Raw genomic sequence first — 23,716 nt, forward strand, 5'->3', positions numbered from 1 at the left:
GACACACACAGACACAAATAGACACACACACAGAGACACACACAGACACACACTCAGACACACACACACTGATACACATAGGAATATTATTCAGCTGCAAAAAAGAATGAAACTCTGCCATTTGCAACAACATGGATGGGCCTAAAAGGTATTATACTTAGTGAAATAAGTCAGAGGAAGACAAATATTTTATATCACTTATATGTGGAATCAAAAAAATAACATAAATGACTATAACAAAACAGAAATAGATTCCCAGGTACAGAGAAGAAACTAGTGGTTACCAATAGGGAGTGGGGGGCAGGAAGGGCAAAATAGGGATAAGGGATTAAGAGGTATGAACTATTATGTATAATATAATTTAGCTAAAAGGATATATTGTAGAGAACAAGGAATATAGTCAATGTTGCATAAAACTCTAAATGCAGCAGAATCAATACAAATTTTGAATCACTATCTTGTACACTTGACTACTATATAACACTGTAAATCAACTATATTTCAATTAAAAGAAACAGAAAATGGGAAAATATTAACCCTGGGTTACCTCATATGTCTACTGTCAGTTCTTGCGCTTCTCTCTATCAGATCCCGGAAATCAGTTTCCGTATCCATCACAACCAAGTTTCTTTGAGCAGTAAATAAGGACATGAAGTGAGCGTGCTGATGTCCAGGTTTGTCTCTGTTAGTGTTTGTCACTGTTGCTTAATGACAGACACAGCTTAGAAAGCACAGGTTGTATGTGTTTGGCTTAATTTGAAAAAATTTAAACCTTTTTCTAATTATATTTTATGATTCATTTCACAGAGAATTTAGAAAGCATTAAAAAGCAGAAAAAAAATTACCCCAATTCCAATAGCCAGAGTTAACCCTGAAATGTTTCTTTTTAGTGTTGTTGCTTTAATTTGACTTGTGTGTCATAAAAAACCACACAGATAGGTGCTTATTAAATACACAGATATGATACTAGGGCTGGAAATCTATTACCTGTCTGCTTTGGTTGGTAACTTACCTGGCAAACGAGTAGTGTTACTTGTCCCTGGAGCCTGTGTTGCAACCGGTTTTGTGAAAATATAACCTATAAAGACATTTGGGAAAATTATCTAAAATGTGCTTCCCCAGTAGGATCATAGACGTTTTCAGTCATCCTCTAGAGACCAAAGTAGAGAGAAATTCATCACAATGATGTTAAATCCAACTTCCCAATTTGAAACCAGTGCAAGTTGATTTTGAGATACTGTGCCTCCTTCCCCATCTTAGAAATCCTTCTCCAGGGTTTCAGAGTGAGAGTGTTCATTTCTTTCTAAAAATCCAACTTCACACCAAGCTAGAGATTTAGAGATTTGGAAACTAGCCTATGGATCATCTCAAGCTGACCTTTGAGGCATCACTGAAGATTAGAGATGAAAAGGATTTTGATGCCATCTAGTCTGTGTTTTATTTGATAGGCAGGACAAAAATGAGACCCATGCGAGTCATTCACTTCTCCACACTTAAACTGGTCTGCAACAAAATTCTGATCATTTGTTGTTTCTGCAACTACTATTAACTGAGAGCCTAGTACATGCCTGGCAGGCTTCCCTGGTGGCTCAGATGGTAAAGAATCTGCCTGCAATACAGGAGACGCAGGTTCGATCCCTGGGTCAGGAAGATGTCATGGAGAAGGGATGGCAACCTACTCCAGTATTCTTGGCTGGAATATTCCATGGACAGAGGAGTCTGGTATGCTACAGTCCATGGGATCACATGGATGAAACTGAGAGACTAAGCACATATGTAAGCCTAGCAGAGTGGGGGAGACAAAAATGAAGACACAGATTTGGCTTTTAAGAAATTTAGAGTGCTGTGTCCCTGAATCCCAGTTCAGAACTCAGTCCTGTAACAGTTAAATTGAGAGAAACGTTCTCTTCCTAGATTACTGAAGGAAAAGGAGAAGTCTTGCTTCTTTGCTGAGTCATTCTAACGGTGTGCCTGCAGGCGTGTGTGGTGAGATGCACACAGATCACCAAGGCCTATGGACCCAGAGCTCTCTCCAAGTGCTGTTTAGCATCAGGACCCTATACTCAAATCAGAGCTTCGGCTTTTCCTTGAACACACTCTGCCTTCTTCTGCCTCAGAATTTTCTTCCTTCATCTCCTTTCTACCTCCACCACCCTCCCGAGATTTTGCAAGTGTGGCCTCTTATTGTTCAACTTTCATCAGAAACATCACAACTCAGAGAAAAAGGTCCTGATACCCTTCTCTACGTTGGCCTTCTGCATTATGTCCACCACCTTCCCTGGTTTATTTCTGGGTGTTATTTTCACTCTTTTTTATTTCAATACTTGTTCTGCTGAATGCCTCTGTTCCCTCCCTCTCCCTGCCCCCACCTGCCCTGAACATGAACTCAGGAGCTCATTCCTGGCACTGTCGTGGCCTTGGGGTGCCTCATGCATAATTACTGAATGCACAAATGAGTGAAGGAATTGAGGGATTGGGAATCAAATCATAGAAAAGAAAATTACTCTCCACAGGAGGATGACCTCTGATACACTTAGAAATACGGGCTTTATCCTCTAGATTACTGGAGAAAGCAAACAAACTCTTTTTAGCCCCATTTCCTCACACTTCTCATGTTCTCTTCATCTAATGAGTAAGGGTGGTGGCAATCATTTCCAGTACCTTCGTATTATTCTCTAAAGTAGTCACATCAAGAGAGTTTCTTTGGAGGATTCCTGAAATGCAAAGCTGATGACAGCCGTGGCACTGGATACCAAGGCAGTCTTTGGAGTCACTTAAACTTGCTGACCTCATGAAGTCTCATTAAGGCCTTAATTCACTCTGCCTGAGCATTTGTAGCATGAATTTCTTTCTTTTCCAGGAGTCCTTTCCAAAATCGTGTCCCTCCACTTCCCCAAATGGGTAACGTGTCTACTTCAGGACAGTAACCCCACTCTGCCCTCTGGAACCACACTGTGAATACCTCTGGTCTCCTCTGTGTGAAACCTTTACATATATTTGAATATATTTAAATATTATGTTATATTTCTGCCATGTATTTCCTTTTCCTCAAGCTAACTGTTTTTATTCTTTGCTATTTAGAAAAATTCAAGTAACTCTGTGCGTGCATGCTAAATCCCTTCAGTTGTGTTCAACCCTGCAACCGTATGGACTGAAGCCCACTAGGCTCCTCTGTCCATGGGATTCTCCAGGCAAGGATCCTGGAGTGGGTTGCCATGCCCTCCTCCAGGGGAATCTTCCCAACGCAGGGATCAAACCCGTGTCTCTCACGTCTCTTGCTTTGGCATGAGGATTCTTTACCACTAGTACCACCAGCATGGGTGCTAAGTCGCTTCAGTCGAGTCCAACTCTTTGCGACACTGTGGACTGTAGCTAGCCAGGCTTCTCTGTCCATGGGATTCTCCAGGCCAGAATACTGGAGTGGGCTCCCATTTCCTTCTCCAGGAAGATAACTCTGCTAGTCTTCTGTTTCCTGGAATTGCCCCCTTCTCCTTCACTTCTCAGAAGTCACCATCCTATACCCAGGTTTGTTTCCTAGGTTATAATTGTTAGCATAGCTAAATACCTCTTCACTACTGCCAGACGCTGGAGTAAGGACATTACGGTAATGACTTTGTTTAGTCCTTAGGCGACTACTCGTTGACAGCAGTAGGCAGGTACCAATATTGCCTGTATTTCTCAGATAAGAACACTGAGGCTGAGGGAGGGAAAGTAACTTGCCTTAATGCTCCCTGGCTTTCAGATGTGAAGCCAGGTTTGAAACTTTCATATCTGTGCTTTAACCATTACACACTTTATCCCCTAGTGCAGGGTCAGGCGAAAAGTTTGTTCAGATATTTTCATAACATGAACGAGTGAATTTTTTAGCCAACCTAATATCTAAGAAATTCCTGAATCCCTCCTCCAATTCCTAGAGTGCTCAGTTGATTCTTGAGACTCTATGTAACTCAAATTACAACCACGTCTGATGGGGCTAAACACATTTCAAATAATTGCCTGCTCCTTATCTAGGTGCTGGGCACTAGTATTTCTGACACATAAACGCTGTATTTGAGAACTTTTAATCCTAACACTCTCAGGAAGAGGCCAAAAATAATGCTAATTTGATACTACTTCATAATATGTCTATGTTACTTTTTATTTTAATGAATTGATTTCCATTTCTGTCTAAACCACACAATCCCTCAGCCAATAAGAGTTCTTTCTTTCTTTCCTTTTTTCCCCTGTATCACATCTCAGTAACAGACCACAAAATGGAAAATAATGGCACCCCAATGGCCGCGCCATGGATTCAGGGTTCATACTTGTGGCTTGTAATTTTGTGGCAGGTGAAGGAGGAAATTATATTTTTGGGGAAAACTTTTTGAAAAATAAGGAACATAGACACACCATGACCTTCATTAATGACTCTAATTTAGAAGTTAAACTCATGAAAATGCCAATAAAGCAACACATTCTTTCACACAGACTTGTTTTTCAGAGTATTTGATTACATTGTTTCAAGGCTGCCTAGGCTTATAATTGAACAGCATACCTCTCATCCAGCCATGGGTAACTTCTCCCACCTTACCAACCCACTCACAATAAAAAAAATCCGTCCACCAGACTGGGCTGGGGTCCTGGTGGCTCAGGGGCAAAGAATCTACCTGCCAGTGCAGGAGATGTGGGATCTGCCAGTGCAGATCCCTGGGGCGGGATGATCCCCTGGAGAAGGAAATGGCAACCTACTCCAGTATTCATGCCTGGGAAATCCCATGGACAGAGGAGCCTGATGGGCTACAGTCCATAGGGTCACAAAAGAGTCAGATGCGACTTAGTGACTAAACAACAAGACTGGGATCTGAATACTAATCATTCAGTTATTCAGTGAGTCAAATAGGACTAAAATGAAATCATTTTTCTTGTATCTATAATCCTATGTCCCATAAAACAGCATCCTGCTAAAAAAAAAAAAATCCACCTACCTGACAATAGTAATACAAAGATCATTTTTCGGTCCATCCTGAGATCGTAAGCTGGCTTCCCAAGGTCAGTGCAAGAAAACTGCCAAGAATGACTGATGTGACATCTGTGGCCTCAGCCTACACATTGTTATCTTTCAGGCTCACATTCTCTAGGCATCAGTTGATAGGCTGGGTGGCATTTTTAAATGATGCAAAGCTGCACACCATCTGTCCATGAAGATATGTGGGTATCTGCTTAACCAGGATTATTAAAGCCTTCAGTCAAGTCTCCACTTCAGGGAAGTGCATACATGTTACAATTACTTTGCATAAACTCAGTGGGCAGTTCAAGGTAATAGCAGTCAGGAGCCACCCGATTAGACAAATGAGAATGAGACTGTGAAGGCCTGAAATTGGACTTCCCGATGGCTCAGCTGGTAAAGAATCTGCCTGCAATGCAGGAGACCCCAGTTGGATTCCTGGGTTGGGAAGATCTCCTGGAGAAGGGATAGGCTACCCACTCCAGTATTCTTGGGCTTCCCTGGGGGCTCAGATGGTAAAGAATCCTCCCACAATGCCAGAGACTTGGGTTCGATCCCTGGGTTGGGAAGATCCCCTGGAGGAGGGCATGGCAACCCACTCCAGTATTCTTGCCTGGAGAATCCCATGGGCAGAGGAGCCTGGTGGGCTACAGTCCATGAGGTCACAAAGAGTTGGACACGATTGAGTGACTAAATACACACATGCAGGCCTGAGACTAAGGCCTGAATCAGGCTGAGGTAGCCAGGAAAATTGTTTTAATGTGGCGATTCTTATGGGTCACAGAGAAAATGGCTTCTTACATGAAATAAGTGTTTGAGAACTGGAATTACTATTAGAGTACTCTGAGGTTTGAAAAACTCTCTAGATCATGGCAAGTCATACAGCAACATAATAATATGAGATGCAAGAAATCTTTAATTCACAATAGAATTTGAATGGATTAGCTAGGGCCCACACCGAACCAGTGTGGTGATTTCTCTCCAAACACACCTCATTACGGAGGCATAGGGTGGATAATTAGGAGATTGGAATTGACATATATAAAATACATAACGAATGGGAACCTACAGGATAGCTCAGAGAACTCTAGTCAATGCTCTAAATGGGAAGGAAAATACAAAAAAGGGGATATATGTATATGTTTAGCAGATTCACGTTACTGTATAGTGGAGACTGACACAATGCTATGAAACAATTACGTGATGATGGTCAAGTCACTTAGTTGTGGTCGATATTTTGTGACCGTATGGACGTAGCCCACCAGGCTCCTCTGTTCATGGGATTATCCCAGCAAGAAGACTGGAATGGGTTGCCATTTCCTCCTCCTATAGTTGACTCATTTTAGTGGAGACTAGCAGCCATGAAATTAAAAGATGCTTACTCCTTGGAAGGAAAGTTATGACCAACCTAGATAGCATATTCAAAAGCAGAGACATTACTTTGCCAACAAAGGTCTGTCTAGTCAAGGCTATGGTTTTTCCAATGGTCATATATCAATGTGAGAGTTGGACTGTGAAGGAAGCTGAGCACCGAAGAATTGATGCTTTTGAACCGTGGTGTTGGAGAAGACTCTTGAGAGTCCCTTGGACTGCAAGGAGATCCAACCAGTCCATCCTAAAGGAAATCTGTCCTGGGTATTCATTGGAAGGACTGATGCTAAAGCTGAAACTCCAATACTTTGGACACCTCATGCGAAGAGTTGACTCATTGGAAAAGACCCTGATGCTGGGAGGGATTGAAGGCAGGAGGAGAAGGGGACGACAGAGGATGAGATGGCTGGATGGCATCACAGACTTGATTGACGTGAGTTTGAGTAAATTCCGGGAGTTGGTGATGGACAGGGAGGCCTGGTGATTCATGGGGTCTCAAAGAGTCGGGCACGACTAAGCAAATGAACTGAACTGAACTGAACACAATATTATGAAAAAAATTACACTCCAGTAAAAATTAATTTAAAAAACCTAAGCCATTTTAGACATGTGTCGATTTCAAATACAAAAGACTTTGTACTAGCAAAAAAAAAAAGGAAGCATAAACAAATGAATGATGAGACAATAAATGTGAACACTCAAAATCAAAAAGGATGACCCAAAAAACTCGTTTTAAAGCAGATTAAAATGAGACATATGGTCATTCAAAGAAGATCAGTTTTACAAGGAGGTGGAACAGCAACAACATGAACTAGATCTGAAACAGCCCCAAAGAAGGTGTTTGGATACTCTATCACAAATGGCTAATTCCTCTAAGCACTGTGGAAGTCCTTCCTGCTTGACTCAGAAAATAAATTTGCTAAGTCAACAACTTGTTAAATAGAGTCTATGTCTATTTTTACCCGCATATTTTTATTTTTAGCTGTGCTGGGTCTTTGTTGCTGTGTGGGCTTTTCTCTGGTTGTGGAGAGTGGGGGCTACTCTCTAGCTGTGGTGCTTGGACTTCCCGTTGCAGAGACTTCCCTTGTTGTGAAGCGTGGGCTCTAGGGCACACAGGCTTCAGTAGTTGTGGCTCCTGGGCTCTACAGCACAGGCTCAATAGCTGTGGCAAGCAGGCTTAGTTGTTCCATGGCATGTGGGATCTTCCCAGATCAGGGATCAAACCTGTGCCTTCTGCACTTGCAGGAGGATTTTATCCCACTGAGCCACCAGGGAAGTCCCACTGATGTTTTTTTTGTTTTTTGTTTTTTTTTAATATACATTATTTATTTTAATTGGAAGCTAATTACTTCACAATATTGTATTGGTTTTGCCATACATCAACATGAACCTGCCACGGGTGTACACGTGTTCCCTATAGTGAACCCCCCTCTCACCTCCCTCCCCATACCATCCCTCTGGGTCATCCCAGTGCACCAGCCCCGAGCACCCTGTATCATGCATCGAACCTGGACTGGCGATTCATTTCACATATGATAATATACATGGTTCAATGCCATTCTCCCAAATCATCCCACCCTTGCCCTCTCCCACAGAGTCCAAAAGACTGTTCTATACATCTGTGTCTCTTTTGCTGTCTCGCATACAGGGTTATCACCACATGTGGTTTTAAAGAAAACTATTGATGAAACTGATATTTGCAGCTTCAGGAAATGGAGCCACTGCACACAATTTATTTACTGGGGAAAAGATGGAGATAGATATCCGTTGACATCCCAAGATCCCTGAAAGTGGGGGATAGAGGAAGTGTTGAGATGCAGACATGGAGGAGGCTCAGGGGCACAAAGGGGCCCCTGAGGACCAGTGCGAAGTCCGAAAGCCCCAGAATCCTGGAGCCCCTCTGAAGGCCCCACCGATGCACGTGAGACAACTGCAGCAAGGTTTACGATAAACCAGCATAACCAACCTTCAGCAAAACAGTAACCTGCTTAAATTCACTGTTTGCTGCCAGGGTAATACCAGGTTGGGCTGCAGAACTTTTTCTCAACAGATAACCAAGTCAAAGAGACCTGAGGGGGAATTAATATGAGCAATAAAGATTATTTCAGATAGACATTTACAAGAGGAAAGCAATTAACATGAGCCTTAAAATGCTTATTTCCTTTTGAAAATGGGTATATAAATGAGCAGCTATCCCACAGGAGACTAGTAAGCAGCTATTAAAATGTTTTCAAAATAGTTGATATGGAGACTCAGGATAAAATAGAGAAGTGGAAAACAGCCACCTCAAAAACTGAATACACAGAAATAAAATCCTGCTTGATTCTTTTCTGCTTGATGCTGTGTGTGAAGTATATGACCACACAGCATTTGTAACATAAAGCAGGCAAAATCAGGGTAATATCACGTTGTCATTTTACAGGGGAAAGTAGAGTTCAGTTCAGTCGCTCAGTTGTGTCCAACTCTTTGCGATCCCATGAACTGCAGCTGGCAAGGCCTCCCTGTATATCACCAACTCCCAGAGTCCACCCAAACCCATGTCCATCCCATCTCATCCTCTGTTGTCCCCTTCTCCTCCTGCCCTCAATCTTTCCCAGCATCAGGGTCTTTTCACATGAGTCAGTTCTTCTCATTAGGTGGCCAAAGTATTGGAGTTTCAGCTTCAACGTCAGTCCTTCCAATGAATATTCACGACTGATCTCCTTTAGGATGGACTGGTTGGGTGTCCTTGCAGTCCAGGGGACTCTCAAGAGTCTTCTCCAACATCATAGTTCAAAAGCATCAATTCTTTGGCGCTCAGCTTTCTTCACAGTCCAACTCTCACATCCATACATGACTACTGGAAAACCATAGCCTTGTCCAAACGGATCTTTGTTGGCAAAGTAATGTCTCTGGTTTTTAATGTGCTGTCTAGGTTGGTCATAACTTTGCTTCCAAGGAGTAAGGATCTTTTAATTTCATTGCTGCAATCACCATCTGCAGTGATTTTGGAGCCCAGAAAAATAAAGTCAGCCACTGTTTCCACTGTTTCCCCATCTATCTGCCATGAAGTGATGGGACCAGATGCCGTGATCTTAGTTTTCTGAATGTTCAGCTTTAGGCCAACTTTTTCACTCTCCTCTTTCACTTTCATCAAGAGGCTCTTTAGTTCTTTACTTTCTGCCATAAGGGTGGTATCATCTGCATATCTGAGGTTATTGATATTTCTACCGGCAGTCTTAATTCCAGCTTGTGCTTCCTCCAGCCCAGTGTTTCTCATGATGTACTCTGCATATAAGTTAAATCAGCAGTGTGACAATATACGGACAACTAACCAATCTGATCGAATGGACCACAGCCTTGTCTAACTTAATGAAACTAAGCCATGCCATGTGGGACCACCCAAGACGGACGGGTCATGGTGGAGAGGTCTGACAGAGTGTGGTCCACTGGAGAAGGGAGTGGCAAATCACTTAGTATTCTTGCCGAGAGAACCCTATGAACAGGGGAAGGTGATAGTCCTCCAATACAGTGTTGGGAAGGTAGCTCCCAACTGGTAACACAGAGTCCAGCTAAAGATATATAACTTAAAATAAAAATGATGATCAGATTATATACTGCTGTTTCTAAAATGTTTAAGGTAATTGAAATGCCTATTTTGATTCTGAAAGGAGTATATTAGCTAGTGGTTACCAGTGGGGAGAGGGAAGAGGGAACGGCAATATGGGGATAGGAGAATAAGAGGTACAAGCTGTCATGTATAAAATGAGCTGCAAGGATATATTATTCTACAGGGCTTCCCTGCTGGCTCAGACAGTAAAGAATCTGCCTATAGTGCAGGAGACCTGGGTTTGACTTGTGAGTTGGGAAGATCCCCTGTAGAAGGGAATGGCAACCCACTGCAGTATTCGGCCTGGAGAATCCCATGGACAGAGGAACCTGGCGGGCTACAGTCCATGGTGTCATAGAGAGTCGGACACGACTGAACAACTAAGTACAGCACATATATTGTACAGCACACAGGGAATGTAGCCATATTTTATAACAACTATAAGCGGAGTATAACTTTTAAAAGTTGTGAATCATTATATTGTACACCTAGAACAAATAATAATGCACAGTAACTATACTTCAATTAAATTTTTTTTATCAGAAAGAAAATCAAAATCAGAAAGAAAATAAAATAAAATTGATGGTTCTAGTTCCAAGGCATTTAAAACTCACAAAACAAAATTTTAAATGGAATGATATCATTCTTTGTCAAATATTAATATACCTGATAGTGACAAACCATGTTGATGTTTTGTGTATAGTCCCAAAAAGATAATATTTCAAAATAAGTTCAAAAACATGCAGCATGTTTAAGAAACACCACTTTGGAACTAGACTGTCTGGTGGGTGTTTGTTATTCCTTAACGGTGTTTAAAGAACTACACAGTTCAACTTTCAACAGTGAGTAAGTAAAATATATGAGGTAATGTGTCAGTCTCAACATTAACAATCCCAATATCTACTTTCAGCTACCTAACAATTCCAATCATCAGGAGCTAGCAGACCACCTAATGCACTAAAGGGAAGGATATGAGAAACTATTGGAAGAGCCATCTGTGGACTTCCATAAGAAGCAGTGCATTGTAAAAAAAATGTAAAAATGGTGATCAGAAAGAGATATCGAGCTGTTATCCCACGTGAACATCAGTCCAATCCTCAAAAAGAGCTGGACATGACTGAATGTAAGCTCAGTCATGTTGCTATCCATTTTCCACCATCAGAATCCAAACCCTTACTTTGCCTCAGCTGAGTTTTTGCCAGCAGTCTCACTGGATTCCTTTCTGCAAACATTCCTAATATAGTTGCCTTAAATGGTATGGACCTAACAGAAGCAGAAGATATTAAGAAGAGGTGGCAAGAATACACAGAAGAACTATACAAAAAAGATCTTCATGACCCAGATAATCACGATGGTGTGATCACTCACCTACAGCCAGACGTCCTGGAATGTGAAGTCAAGTGGGCCTTAGGAAGCGTGGAGGTGATGGAATTCCAGGTGAGCTATTTCAAATCCTAAAAGAGGATGCTGTGAAAGTGCTGCACTCAACATGCCAGCAAATTTGGAACACTCAGCAGTGGCCACAGGACTGGAAAAAGTCAGTTTTCCTTCCAATCCCAAAGAAAGGCAATGCCAAAGAATGCTCAAACTATAGCACAAGTGCACTCATCTCACATGCTAGCAAATTAATGCTTAAAATTCTCCAAGCCAGGCTTCAACAATACCGTGAACTTTTAGATGTTCAAGCTGGTTTTAGAAAAGGCAGAGGAAACAGAGATCAAATAGCCAATGTCCGCTTGATCATCAAAAAAGCAAGAGAGCTTCAGAAATACATCTATTTCTGGTTTATTGACTATGCCAAAGCCTTTGACTGTGTGGATCACAATAAACTCTGGAAAATTCTTTAGGAGATGGGAATACCAGACCACCTGGCCTGCCTCTTGAGAAATCTGTATGCAGGTCAGGAAGCAACAGTTAGAACTAGACATGGAACAACAGACTGGTTCCAAATAGGAAAAGGAGTATGTCAAGGCTGTATATTGCCATCCTGCTTATTTAACTTCTATGCAGAGTACATCATGACAAATGCTGGGCTGGCAGAAGCACAAGCTGGAATAGATTGCCAGGAGAGATATCAAGAACCTCAGATATACAGATGACACCACCCTTATGGCAGAGAGTGAAGAACTAAAGAGTCTCTTGATGAAAGTGAAAGAGGAGAGTGAAAATGTTGGCTTAAAGCTCAACATTCAGAAAACGAAGATCATGGCATCTGGTCCCATCACTTCATGGCAAATAGACGGGGAAATAGTGGCAGACTTTATTTTGCGGGGTTCCAAAATCACTGCAGATGGTGACTGCAGCCATGAAATTAAAAGAGGCTTACTCTTTGGAAATGTATGACCAAACTAGATAGCATATTCAAAAGCAGAGACATTACTTTGCCAACAAAGGTCTGCCTAGTCAAGGCTATGGTTTTTCCAGTAGTCACGTATGGATGTGAGAGTTGGACTAATGAAAGCCTAGCACCAAAGAATTGATGCTTTTGAACTGTGGTGTTGGAGAAGTCTCTTGAGAGTGCCTTGGACTGCAAGGAGATCCAACCAGTCCATCCTAAAGGAGATCAGTCCTGGGTATTCATTGGAAGGACTGATGTTGAAGCTGAAACTCCAGTAGTTTAGCCACCTGATGCTAAGAACTGATGCATTTGAAAAGAACCTGATGTTGGGAAAGATGAGGGTTGGAGGAGTGGGGATGACAGAGGATGAGGTGATTGGATGGCATCACCGACTCAATGGACATGAGTGAGTAAACTCCAGGAGACGGTGATGGACAGGGAGGCCTTGCATGTAGCGATGTGTGGTTTCACAAAGAGTCAACTGAGCATGACTGGACATGACTGAGCAACTGAACTGAACTGAAACTGAATGCTCTGCTAGAGTTAATCCCCGCTTACCAGTCCACAAGAGTATTTCTTTTTCTGCTGTCTCCTGATGCCATTTTATGTCATTTCTTGAATTTACTACTAATAACATACTTCACTGCATTACATGACCTCATCAAAGACGTGATTACAGTGGGTCATTCTTTCACCGCTCACTGTTTACAGGATTCATGGAATGTGTGCTGTGTGTTTCTGCAGTGGACCCATGAATGTTCTCTGGTTTGACACTATCATGTGGGCTTCACACTGAAATCACTTTGAAAAGTAGATTATTTAACTGGACCCAGAAGTTAGTAATTGGTTCTAAGCACTTAGCCTAATTTTCCTCTCTTGGTCTCTGTCCTTCTGAAAACCCATTGCTTCCCTTTTTCTCAGTGTTTCCACTAGCTAATGATCCAGGAGCTATGCTAAGTCTTCTGTGAGGCTTTACTTTAAATCCAGAGGACCCTGCTGAAATCCCACCTACAAAAGACCTTCTTCTTTTCTGCTTTCAACCTGCTCTTTCTAAGTTATCTTCTTCCCCATAGAAGAGTAATCAGAGAGAGACAGTGAATGCTACCTCATCATCCTTATCTCAGGACCCAGATGGATTATACTTAACTGGGCACGTATGATGTATTGGGCTCTCAGTCAAGCAATTTTACACATATTTTCTTATTTAATCCTTAGAGAAACACTGTGAGATAGGTGTAATGAGCCCCATTTTAAAATTAAGATGACAATGACCTTTTGGAGAACTCAGGGTTCAATCCACTCAGGGTCAGCACCTGGGACAGGGCCAAGCTCAGGGCTGAGTCCAGCCATGTTTGACCATAAGCCCCTTTCACCACTGCACTACTGGGTTCCTTATACCTGGCCTACCATTTCATGCTCACATTCATCATTTATGTGTTTTTCTAGAATGCTTTAATTTCTTTAATCTACCGTGTTATTCTTGTGCAACATTCCAGAAGTGAGAGTTCCTGTAGAGGAGAGAGACTTTGTCTATTTTGGTTCCATTTCTTGGTCTTTGTCAGTTTCCCTGCAGTAGTCAGTCCCATTAAGTAGAGCTGCATCATAACAGTGACTCCAGAGAAAAACTGTTTTAAAACATCAACAAACCTCGTGGTGGTGTAGAAACAGCAGGCCCAGTATTGCGTGACTTTGTACTTTGAATGGCCCTGGTTGAAGAAGGCTCAGCTGTACAAAAGAGAAGTTGAGAAAGGGATTAAGGTTGAGGGAATGAATGGACCACAGAGCACATCACAAAAGACAAATTCATCCCACATCTCTCCCAGTGGGAGCTCCAGAATTTTCATGTGGCACGGCCTTACAGGGAAGAAGGTGAGCCTTGATTTCCCCATCTGTAAAATGATAATACTTACTTCAAAATGTCGTTGAGAGGACGAAGTTAGTTTAATATATAATTTGTGTGCCTTCACACACACACATCAGTTAGTATAGTGTGTAGTTAGTCACTCAGTTGTGTCCGACTCTTTGTGACTCATGGAATCTAGTGCATGAGGCTCTTCTGTCCATGGGATTTTCCAGGCAAGATTACTGGAGTGAGTTGCCATTTCCTTCTCCAGGGAATCTTCTCAACCCAGGGTCTGAATTTGCATCTCCTGCATTGCAGGCAGATTCTTGACCACTGAGTCACCAGGGAAGTCCCCAAGTAGTATAGTACAGGCATGTAATGAACATTACATTCAAACCGGCTATTATTATTGTCCTTGTAAATGGGAACTTGAAGCTCCTTTTGCATAGCATTTTACATAACTTTATAAATTGTCCATGTAAAGAAAGATGAAGACTCATGACAGTTATACAAAGACTGATGTTCTGCTCCATGCCTCCCTCCCTACAATCCTACTTCCCCAGTAAAAATGAAAACAAAGACACCATTAAATTTAGTTTTCTTCTAGCTAGAGAGTGGGTGAGTCAATACAAAAATCTTCCATCATCCCACATTTAAATGTTTAATAGACATTTAAACATCTTGGTATATAGCTATCTGAACTTTTAGCTATTGTGTCTAAATATGGAATAATTGTGTTTAAATATATATAAATATGTAAAGAGCATTTTAAAAATATATATTACCGGAGCATATGCCCAATATTTAGAATCTGCCTCTATTAAAAGATTTTTAATTGCTGCATACTGTGCCATTGTATGAATATTGTACTTTATCAGTCTCTGAGCATTTATGGTGTTTTTACTCTTATGACATTTGACACCATTCTCTGATAAACATTAGTGCACTAAACTTTGTGATGTATCTCTGCTCATTCTTTTAGGACATTGTAGTAAAGGAACTAGTACCCAAGTGTGATGCTGTAGGGGTGGAACGCCCTCACTTCTCAGGACAGCATCACCTTGGCTCCTCAGCTAAATGTGCATGGATTCCTGGAGAATCCATAAAGAACTGAAAGTGTCGTTGGCACTTCTGCTCAGTCTATCTAAGGACAGATTTCCAAGGCTTTCCTCTTTCTACCAGCTGCCAGCTACTCAGTTCACCCTCAAATATTTCAGACAAGATTCATTGCCCCTAAACTAAAATACCTTCTCCCCTCTTATAAACCCTATTTCCACCTTGTTCCTTGACTTGTCCTACTACCTGATTCATTGTTGTGGTTGTTGTGTTGCTCAGTTGCGTTCAAATCTTCTGCAGCCCCATGGACTCTAGCCTGCCAGGCTCCTCTGCCCATGGAATTTCCCAAGTAAGAATACTGGAGTGGGTTGCCATTTCCTTCTCCAGGGAATCTTCTCAACCTAGGGTCTGAAATTGCATCTCCTGATTGCAGGCAGATTCTTGACCACTGAGCCACCTGGGAAGCCCCGCCTAATTCATTACATGTATATAAACAATTGTCACACAAATTAGGTATATGGTGTGACAAATGACTAGTATCTCTAAGTTATCCTTCATCATTCAGATGCAAAGCTGTAAAATCTAATTTAAGGACAAGTGCTTTTCTCAATTGAAATATAGTTGATTTATTATAATTCAAAAATAATTCAGTTATACACACACACACATATATATGTAATTTTCAGGTTCTTTTCCATTAAAGTTATTATTAAATATTGCATATAGTCTCCTGTGCTATACAACAGGTCCTTGTTGTTTATGTATTTTACATATAGTATTGTATCTGTTATGACCAAGTTTTTTTAAACAATAACTAGATCATAGGAATGTTGAGGTTCAGCAACTATTGAGATTAAAATTATGGAAAGAAAGATTTTCATTAAGAATCAATGAAAGTATGTAAAAATAAAGAATAGCCAATGAACAAAAATGATCTGTCTCTCTAGTTCAGTGCAATTCACTCACATTAGGGCACACATATTTAACCCCTGTGGATACCAGTGAGCTTTTCTGAAACAAGCTTCCCTGGGCTCCTAGCCCAAGCCTGGCACATTTTGGATCTCTTCCACGCTAGAACAGGGCTCCGTACATAGCGGATATTCAGTGAAATACTAACTGTTGTAAATGTTTGGCCAATTTCCTTTCTTTTTTAAAAAGATCTTCTCATTTTCTTGAGATATAGTTGACATACAGCAACGAATTGTTTGACCAGGTTCTTATGGAGAGACAGGGAGGTAAGTGTCTGGATCACACCTAAAATGAATGTACTGATGAATGAAACAAGCCACATGCAAAGGGGCATGCACGGAATGAGTGTAAGAATAGTGGAAACCTGCCTCCACAGCAGACTGACACAATAGTTTTGATGTTTCAATAACAAGCACACAGTTTTACAACTAGAATAAAAGAAAATCCCAAAGTGAAAAACAAAAAAATAAAACCACACCAAATTTAAAGTTTTTAAGAAGTGCATGCGTGCTAAGTCACTTCAGTTGTGTCTGACTGTTTGCGACCCTATGGACTGTAGCCCACCAGGCTCCTCCGTCCGTGGAATTCTTCAGGCAAGAATACTGGAATGGCCTGCCATTTCCTCCTCCAGGGGATCTTCCTGACCCAGGAATCGAACCTGCATGTCTTGTCTCTTGCATTGGCAGGCGAGTTCTTTGCCACTAGTGCCACCTGGGTAGCTAAAAGTGTACCTGAAGCCATCTAGAGTTTTGACTGAGTGCAAAGATTGTGCTACCCCAGGCTTTCTGTCTGTCTGAGTCCGGAGTTTCAGTGGTTGGTTAGGGAGGTGTGCTCAGTCTATGGGACGGTGCCCCTCCTCTTTATGAACACCTACAAGACCCTGCCTGCCCCAGCCCCTGCCTGCCTCCCCATCAGTGCTTGCAGCTTCACTCTCCTTTGGGGTCCAGGCATCTGAACAGCTCTTGGTTCCTCAGATGCAGCATACTCTTCTCCAAGCCCACACTTTGTACCTCGTCTTCTCTTTGCCTGAAATATCCTCCCGTGGTCCCCTTCTTGGCTGGCTATCCACTTCTCAGGTCCCAGTTCAAGGCCATTTTTATTAGGAGGTCTTCTCTGACCTCCTCTGACCTCTACTTCGGTTTAGGCTAAAAACTCCACAAGATCCCAGTGCTTGGCATAGTGTGTTAAAGCTAAATGAAATCTTATGATTGACTGTTTAGAATCCAGATGTGTTTCATAGGCCTTGATGGTGTGGAGGAAAAAAATTGCCTGCCGTATCAGTGAACAAAAGATGTTGCAGACACCACGCTTTCAGCCATTGCTGCCACCCTGAGGGGATTCAGGATGCAGAGAAGCAGGCTACTGGCTCTAGATGGTTAAGGTGTATATCAAAGGAATGACTGTAGTTAAGCCCGGACTCTTGTATCTTCCCATAGAGGGAAAAGCACTAAATTTATTAACTTGAGATGCCTGGCTTTCTTTAATTAAAAGTAATCTTCTGACTTTCTGACCACTTGACTTCTGCCTAAGGTACTTCATTATTCTGATATCATAGACATTAGCATTTCTGAGACAGTAATATTCATAACAAACACATTGTGTATTAACTATATTCTAGACATTTTCTCTTCAAAACAATTACCTGAGAGTATACTATCACATATTATTATGTGTAGAGGAATAAAACAATGATCAGAAACATTGCCCAACTTGCCTAAGATCATGAAGCTGATAAATGGTGGAGGTGAAGTTTGAATTCCCACCTATTTGACTGCAGAACTGTCTGCCAAGCTCTGTCATAATCTATGTAAAATAAAAAGGTTGAGAGCATCAAATGTCATTGAAAGATGAAATTCTCACCAAATGATGCAACTAACTCTCAAGTAAGCCTTCCCTTCTAGCAAATCAGGGCTAACTGAAAAAGATGCAAAACCAATAATTTCTGTTGTGCAGAAGCAGAGGATGGGAGGGTTATTCCCTTAATATACAGGAGTAGAATGACCTCCAGTGTCAGATCCAGCTTATGGAAGGACAGGTATTTCTGGTTGGTAACAATTTATAACCTGAAATCTCATTTTTTTTCCTGCTAAGCATCTTTCCGTCCTGTTACTCTTGCTTACCATGAATCTTCAGAACTAAAGAAGATTTAACATACTTTAGATGTGCCAGCTTTATTTTAAGATATTGGCATTTGAGTAGCTAAACTCCCTATACACATTAGATGTGGGATTAAGGAAGTTAGACTGGATGAGAAAAATTCTAATTAAAAAATTAAAGTTCTCACAGCACTGATACTTCTCATGCCTGGCTGGACAATAATGAATGGGAAAACAGAAACTAGATCAGTATGCTCACTCTTGATGCTGTGTATTAGAACCATCTGTGTACTCAGACATTGGAGTCTAATGCACTGCCTGCAGCAAGAATATTGCTCCAGACTAGATAAACATGTAGAAACTTCAGTTTCCTAATCGTTAGGATCTTTTCTTACATTTTCAAAGGTTCTAATATCAGTAGTCCCCAATCTTTTGGGCACCAGGGACCAGTTTCATGGAAGACAATTTTCCCGTGGACAAGGGTCAGGAGAAGATGGTTTTGGGATGAATCACCCACGTTACACTTATTGTGCATGTTGTTTCTGTTATGACTACATTGAGATTAACCTCTCTACTAATGATAGTCTCCATTTGCACCGCAGATCGTCAGGCGTTAGGTTCTCATAAGGAGCACACACCTGGTACCTTCCATGTGCAGTTCACAGCAGGGTCCATGCTCCTGTGAGAATCTAAAGCTGCTGCTGATCTGACAGGAGGTGGAGCTCAGGTGGCGATGTGAGGGATGGGGGTGGCTGTACATACAGATGATGCTTTGCTCACTCCTGCTATGTGACCTGGTTCCTAACAAGGGTTGGGGACCCCTGTCTTACATCACCCTTATCTTGTGTTGAATAGATTTATAAAGCAATTGGATATTAGTCTGATTTGCTTGAGAAGAGTTGGATATGACTTAGTGACTGAGCGACTTAGCGACTTAGCGACTGAGACTGTGTCTCCTGGTCAGACACAATGCCATTGCCATGGCCCACCTTCCCAGTTGCCTTCAACAGGTGCAGTATGTACACCTTTTGTGCTCTGGATTTATTTTCTTTCCTTTTGACTTTTAAATATCGTCATGACTGAGAAATAAGTAGCAATATCAAAGGGAGAGCCCTAGAGAAAAAGATCACTTAGCCCAGATTAAAATGAGCAAAGGTTACCATCATAGTTATAAAATTCATTCAGTTCAGTTCAGTTCAGTCCTTCAGTCATGTCCAACCCTTAGCGACCCCATGGACTGCAGCCTACCAGGCTCCTCCATCCATGGGATTTTCCAGGCAAGAGTACTGGAGTGGGGTGCCATTGCCTTCTCCTACAGCAGCTTCCTACCAGCTCTCTATTTTACACATGGTAGTGCATATATGTCAATGCTAGTCTTTCAATTCATCCCAACCTCCACTTCTGTAGATTTGTTTTAGTTTTAGAGTAAGACAAACTACCAGCTACATTCTCAGATCCTCTTGAAGAGGAAATCTACTTGCCTACACGATGTCACACATAACCTTGGTCAGGTAAAATACTTCATATTAATTATTGAAAATTTTCATTGCTTTCCCTTCCTAAAAAGTGATTTGTCAAGGATGTTTTGGCAGGAGACTACAAATAAAACCAAAGGAATTCATTTGGTGATAGTATGACATTACTGATTGTGATTACTATGTCCATGATTTAATTCTTTTCCATCTCATACTGACTTTAGTTAACCAAGACTGCCAGGTATGGTCTCAATACTGACTTACCATTGTCTTCAGCAGAGAAGTAGAAGATGTCTTTAGTTGCCTTGCTGCCTTCGTTCAAGATATAGTAGATCCTCATCTCATCAATGTCATCTAGCAAAAGAGCAAGCATCATACACACACTGTGATGGCACAGAGAAAATGAGTATGATAAGAACTTCAGTGTTTTTTATAGGGCATGAAAATATTACAATTAGTAAATTTAAAAATGATTAAATGAACACAAATCTAACTTTTTAAAAAATAATGAGGTTAATAAGAATTTAACTTTTTCTTAAAGTTGCAATAGCAAAAAAATGGAACCTTATAATTTAAAATTCTGTAACTGTGCTACTATGTGTATGATCTCTGGGATGACGAGGTGGGCATCCAAGAAGGATGCCCAGGTTCTACCTTCACAGTACCATGGTCCTCTACAGACAGGTTAATCCAGCTGGTGTTAGGTCTTCTATCCAAGGTTGAAACACTTGGATACTCACGAACTATTTGTTGAAAGGAATTTAAACAAGAATAACTGTTGCATCCTCAGTAAAAAGGAAATAAGAATAAAATCATGATTTTTTTCTATTGCCCATTCTCCTGGATATTTGAGAATGTGTCAGTTGGGTCTATAATTGTGTTTTTGTATTGCTAATACTACTATTTTCAAGACAATTTGCATTTTGGGGTATTCATTTGCAAGAACAATTTTTATAGAACCTGATATGATTCCACTTGGTTTAGAAGCAATTCTGAAAATGTAAAGAAACTGTTTTTTAAACAACCTTCTTTAGTTTTACTCTAAAATTGCATCCAGCTTTATGCGTATCGGATGTGTACAATTCCATGTATCTCTTCACATCTCATGCATAGAGCTACATGAAAAAGTTTTATGACTATGTGAAGAGCAGTCAAAGGTACCAGTATCATCACCTGGGAAGCCAGCGGGACCTGCCTTTAGCTCACCATTAGTAGTAAAAACAAATATAAAAGAAAAATGATCATTAAAACATATACTCCCATAGTTAGGCAAACTTCTGTGCCTGCGTGTGTGTTAAGTTGCTCAGTCCTGTCAGCCTCTTTGCTATGGACTATAGCCTGCCAAGCCTCTCTGCCCATGGGATTTCCCAGGCAGAATACTGGGTTGCCATTTCCTTCTCCAGGGGATTTTCGTTACCCAGGGATCAAACCCATGTTTTTTGTGTCTCCTAGGCAAACTTAGTTCTATGCATTTTCTAGATACAGAAATTGAATTTGAATAGTACAATAAAATGTGCGGTGTAATTTTTATATCTGAAATCAAGACACCAAACCACTATCTTCAGAAATCCAGACTTACTGGTAAACTATGCAAGTGATTCCTAGGTATGTCATTCTTACTTAAAATTCAAACTTAAACTGATCTTTTCAAAATCATTGTAATCTTATAATATTTCAGAAGCAGAAGCTGTCCACCTATATTTGGCAGTTTTAATGTGTAACTACAAACCTGACTGAATGTCTGAGAGTTCCATCTGAGAGTTCATGCTGATGAAACAGCTGATAATGGATTTGTTGCCTTTGTTTGTTAAAATCTCACTCCATTGTATTTCATTAGAATTAGAATCTTTCTGCTAAAGGACTGAGGTCAGGACAATTTCATGCAGAGCTGGGAGATCTTATCTACTTAAGGAGCAGGACAAAGGCATCAGGGGACACTGTGTACTAACCTTGTGTAAAAACTCCCGTGCTCTCATTTCCAAGGCCAGTGTTGATAATGAAGCCATGCACCAGTCCTCTGGTTACTTTATACTTCTGGAGCCTGTGGGAACTGTCCCAATCCTCTGTCTTCAGAGACCTGCTGGTAATCAGGAAGCCCATATGTCCAGGGTGAAGGTGTTTCAAGGCCAGGGCATCTCTGTTAAAGGTAGTCTGGGAGAACCTGTTGTCTAGGGAGTTTCTTATGTGAATCCACATTACCTGAGGTCTGTGTGTCTCCACAGCAGTGTTTGGGAAGACATAGAAATCAGCATGAGTGCCATCTGTCACAGTCAAGGAGAAACTGTCTTCAGTTGTCTCACTGACATCGTGCCAGTAGCAAACCAAGTTCTCGTTCAGGTCCCGTTGGGTGAAGGTGGTCACAGGACGACTGCCATTATACAAAATCCTGCCATGGATGGGGACCTGGGTGATGGTAAAGAGGAGGAGATCATCCGGGGTATCCTTGTCTTCTGCTGTCAACTCAAAGGGAGTGATGCATTTTCTTTCCCCTTCTTGCAGTATCAGTTAATGGATGGCCATGATAGGTTTCTTATTATTCACATCCGTGATGAAGATCCTGAAGGTTTGAAACACGGGATTATGTTCATCAGTCTCTTGAAACTCAAAGCTGTCCATCTTTATCTCATCATTTGAAGTGCGAACATAGACTATCTTGTGGCCAGCCAACTGCCGCTGAGTGAAAGAGGTAATGGGCTCCCCAGGGTGGTCAGAGATTTCCAAGTGCCTCAGGCTAGGAGCCCTTGTGATGCTGAAGTGCAGCTGTTCATCAAAGCTGTTGATGTCATTGGTGCTAAGCAGATCCGTGGTGAGGGTCACTCTGCCACCTTCTGTCAAGGTGACGCCTTTGCTAACCACCTCAGGTAAGAAGACCCTGTCTAAGTTGCCAATGGTGATGTTGAAATAGCGGTCTAGCAAAGGGTTAATCCCATCAGTCACATCAAACTTGATAAGGTCATGAAGTCCTTGGCTTGTGTGGGTGTAACAGATGAGGCCTCGATCAATCTCACCCTTGATGAAGTTCATTCCCAGGGTGAGGTTGTTCCTCCCCTCTGGGTTTTCTCAGTCGCTGTAGAAGCCCTTGTTGAGGCCCAGAGCTGAGGATAAAACTGAGGCTCTTACCATCTGAGTCAAGATCTGTGGCTTTGAGGACCCGATTGGTGATGACCTCAGTGTGTCCAGTCTCTACTTCCAGCCCATTGTTGATGGTCAGCTGAGGGGTTTCGTCGTCCACCAGGATCACCACAATGGGTACCGTCCTGTGGGTGGCGTGCTTGCCGTCACTCAGCCAGACCTCAAAACTGTCCTCTGTGGTCTCAGAGTCATCATGCTCATACACAATGGTGGAGGCTTCCTGAATCTCCTGTAAGGTGAAGCTACGGATGGGCTGGCTCTCTGTGGCCGGCCGCTGTATGATTTGCCCACGCCGAGGGAGGGCTGTGAGCTGAAAGTGAAGCTCGTTTGGTGGCAGGTCAGCATCGGCTCCATTGAGCAGTGGGGTGTCTATGACGATGCTCATTCCCTCTAGTACCACAAACTCACGGGCAAAAAGTTCAGGCTGCTCATCATTGGTGGGTAAGATCATTATAGGAAAGAGGACATTTGTGGAGAAGTTGATGCCATCAGAGCAATAAAATGTGAATTGATCTTTTTGTGGTTCTACCCCCTTGTGGATACTCTGTACATAGTTGATATGTCTTAGCTGGACATCTCTGATGGAGAAAGCACTGATGGGATAACCAGCTCGGGTCTCTTCTGATCCAGGAGCTGGTGTCATATTTTCCAGGTAGCCAGAGACTGGCTGACCAGTTACTGTGCAGAGAATTTCATCTTGGGGAGTGTCTACATCTTCAATGCTGAGATGTTGTAAGATCAAGGCACCCTTCCCACCTTCATGGAAAACGTAAGGCTCCCTGACCAAGATCTTGGGGGCCACGTTGTTGATGGGCAGCACCACCACTTGAACCTGTACTTCTTCCACTGTGCTGTCTCCATCA

The 23,716-nt window shown here is 41.8% G+C and overlaps 1 protein-coding gene and 1 long non-coding RNA gene across 2 annotated transcripts in view; both read right to left on the minus strand.

The window, feature by feature from the left end:
- The window catches only part of LOC147355044 (uncharacterized), a 28,683-nt gene extending 23,080 nt beyond the window's left edge, over positions 1–5,603 (minus strand). The window contains exons 1-2 of the long non-coding RNA XR_015144174.1: positions 4,965–5,603; positions 1,013–1,078 (exon numbers count right to left, since the gene is read on the minus strand). This is a non-coding gene — a long non-coding RNA (uncharacterized LOC147355044). The remainder of the gene's footprint in view (positions 1–1,012; positions 1,079–4,964) is intronic.
- Positions 5,604–8,398: 2,795 nt separating this feature from the next.
- LOC147355045 (FRAS1-related extracellular matrix protein 3-like) overlaps positions 8,399–23,716 on the minus strand; it is a 77,505-nt gene continuing 62,187 nt past the window's right edge. Inside the window, 4 exon segments of the mRNA XM_086349360.1 lie at positions 8,399–8,424; positions 19,986–20,075; positions 21,671–22,767; positions 22,769–23,716. Coding sequence (XP_086205486.1) covers positions 8,399–8,424; positions 19,986–20,075; positions 21,671–22,767; positions 22,769–23,716 — 2,161 coding nt within the window.

Source organism: Bos grunniens, chromosome 17 (genome assembly GCF_055505025.1).
Source record: "Bos grunniens cultivar Pamir isolate PY7600 chromosome 17, Bosgru_T2T1.0, whole genome shotgun sequence".
Classification (NCBI taxonomy): Eukaryota; Metazoa; Chordata; class Mammalia; order Artiodactyla; family Bovidae; genus Bos; species Bos grunniens.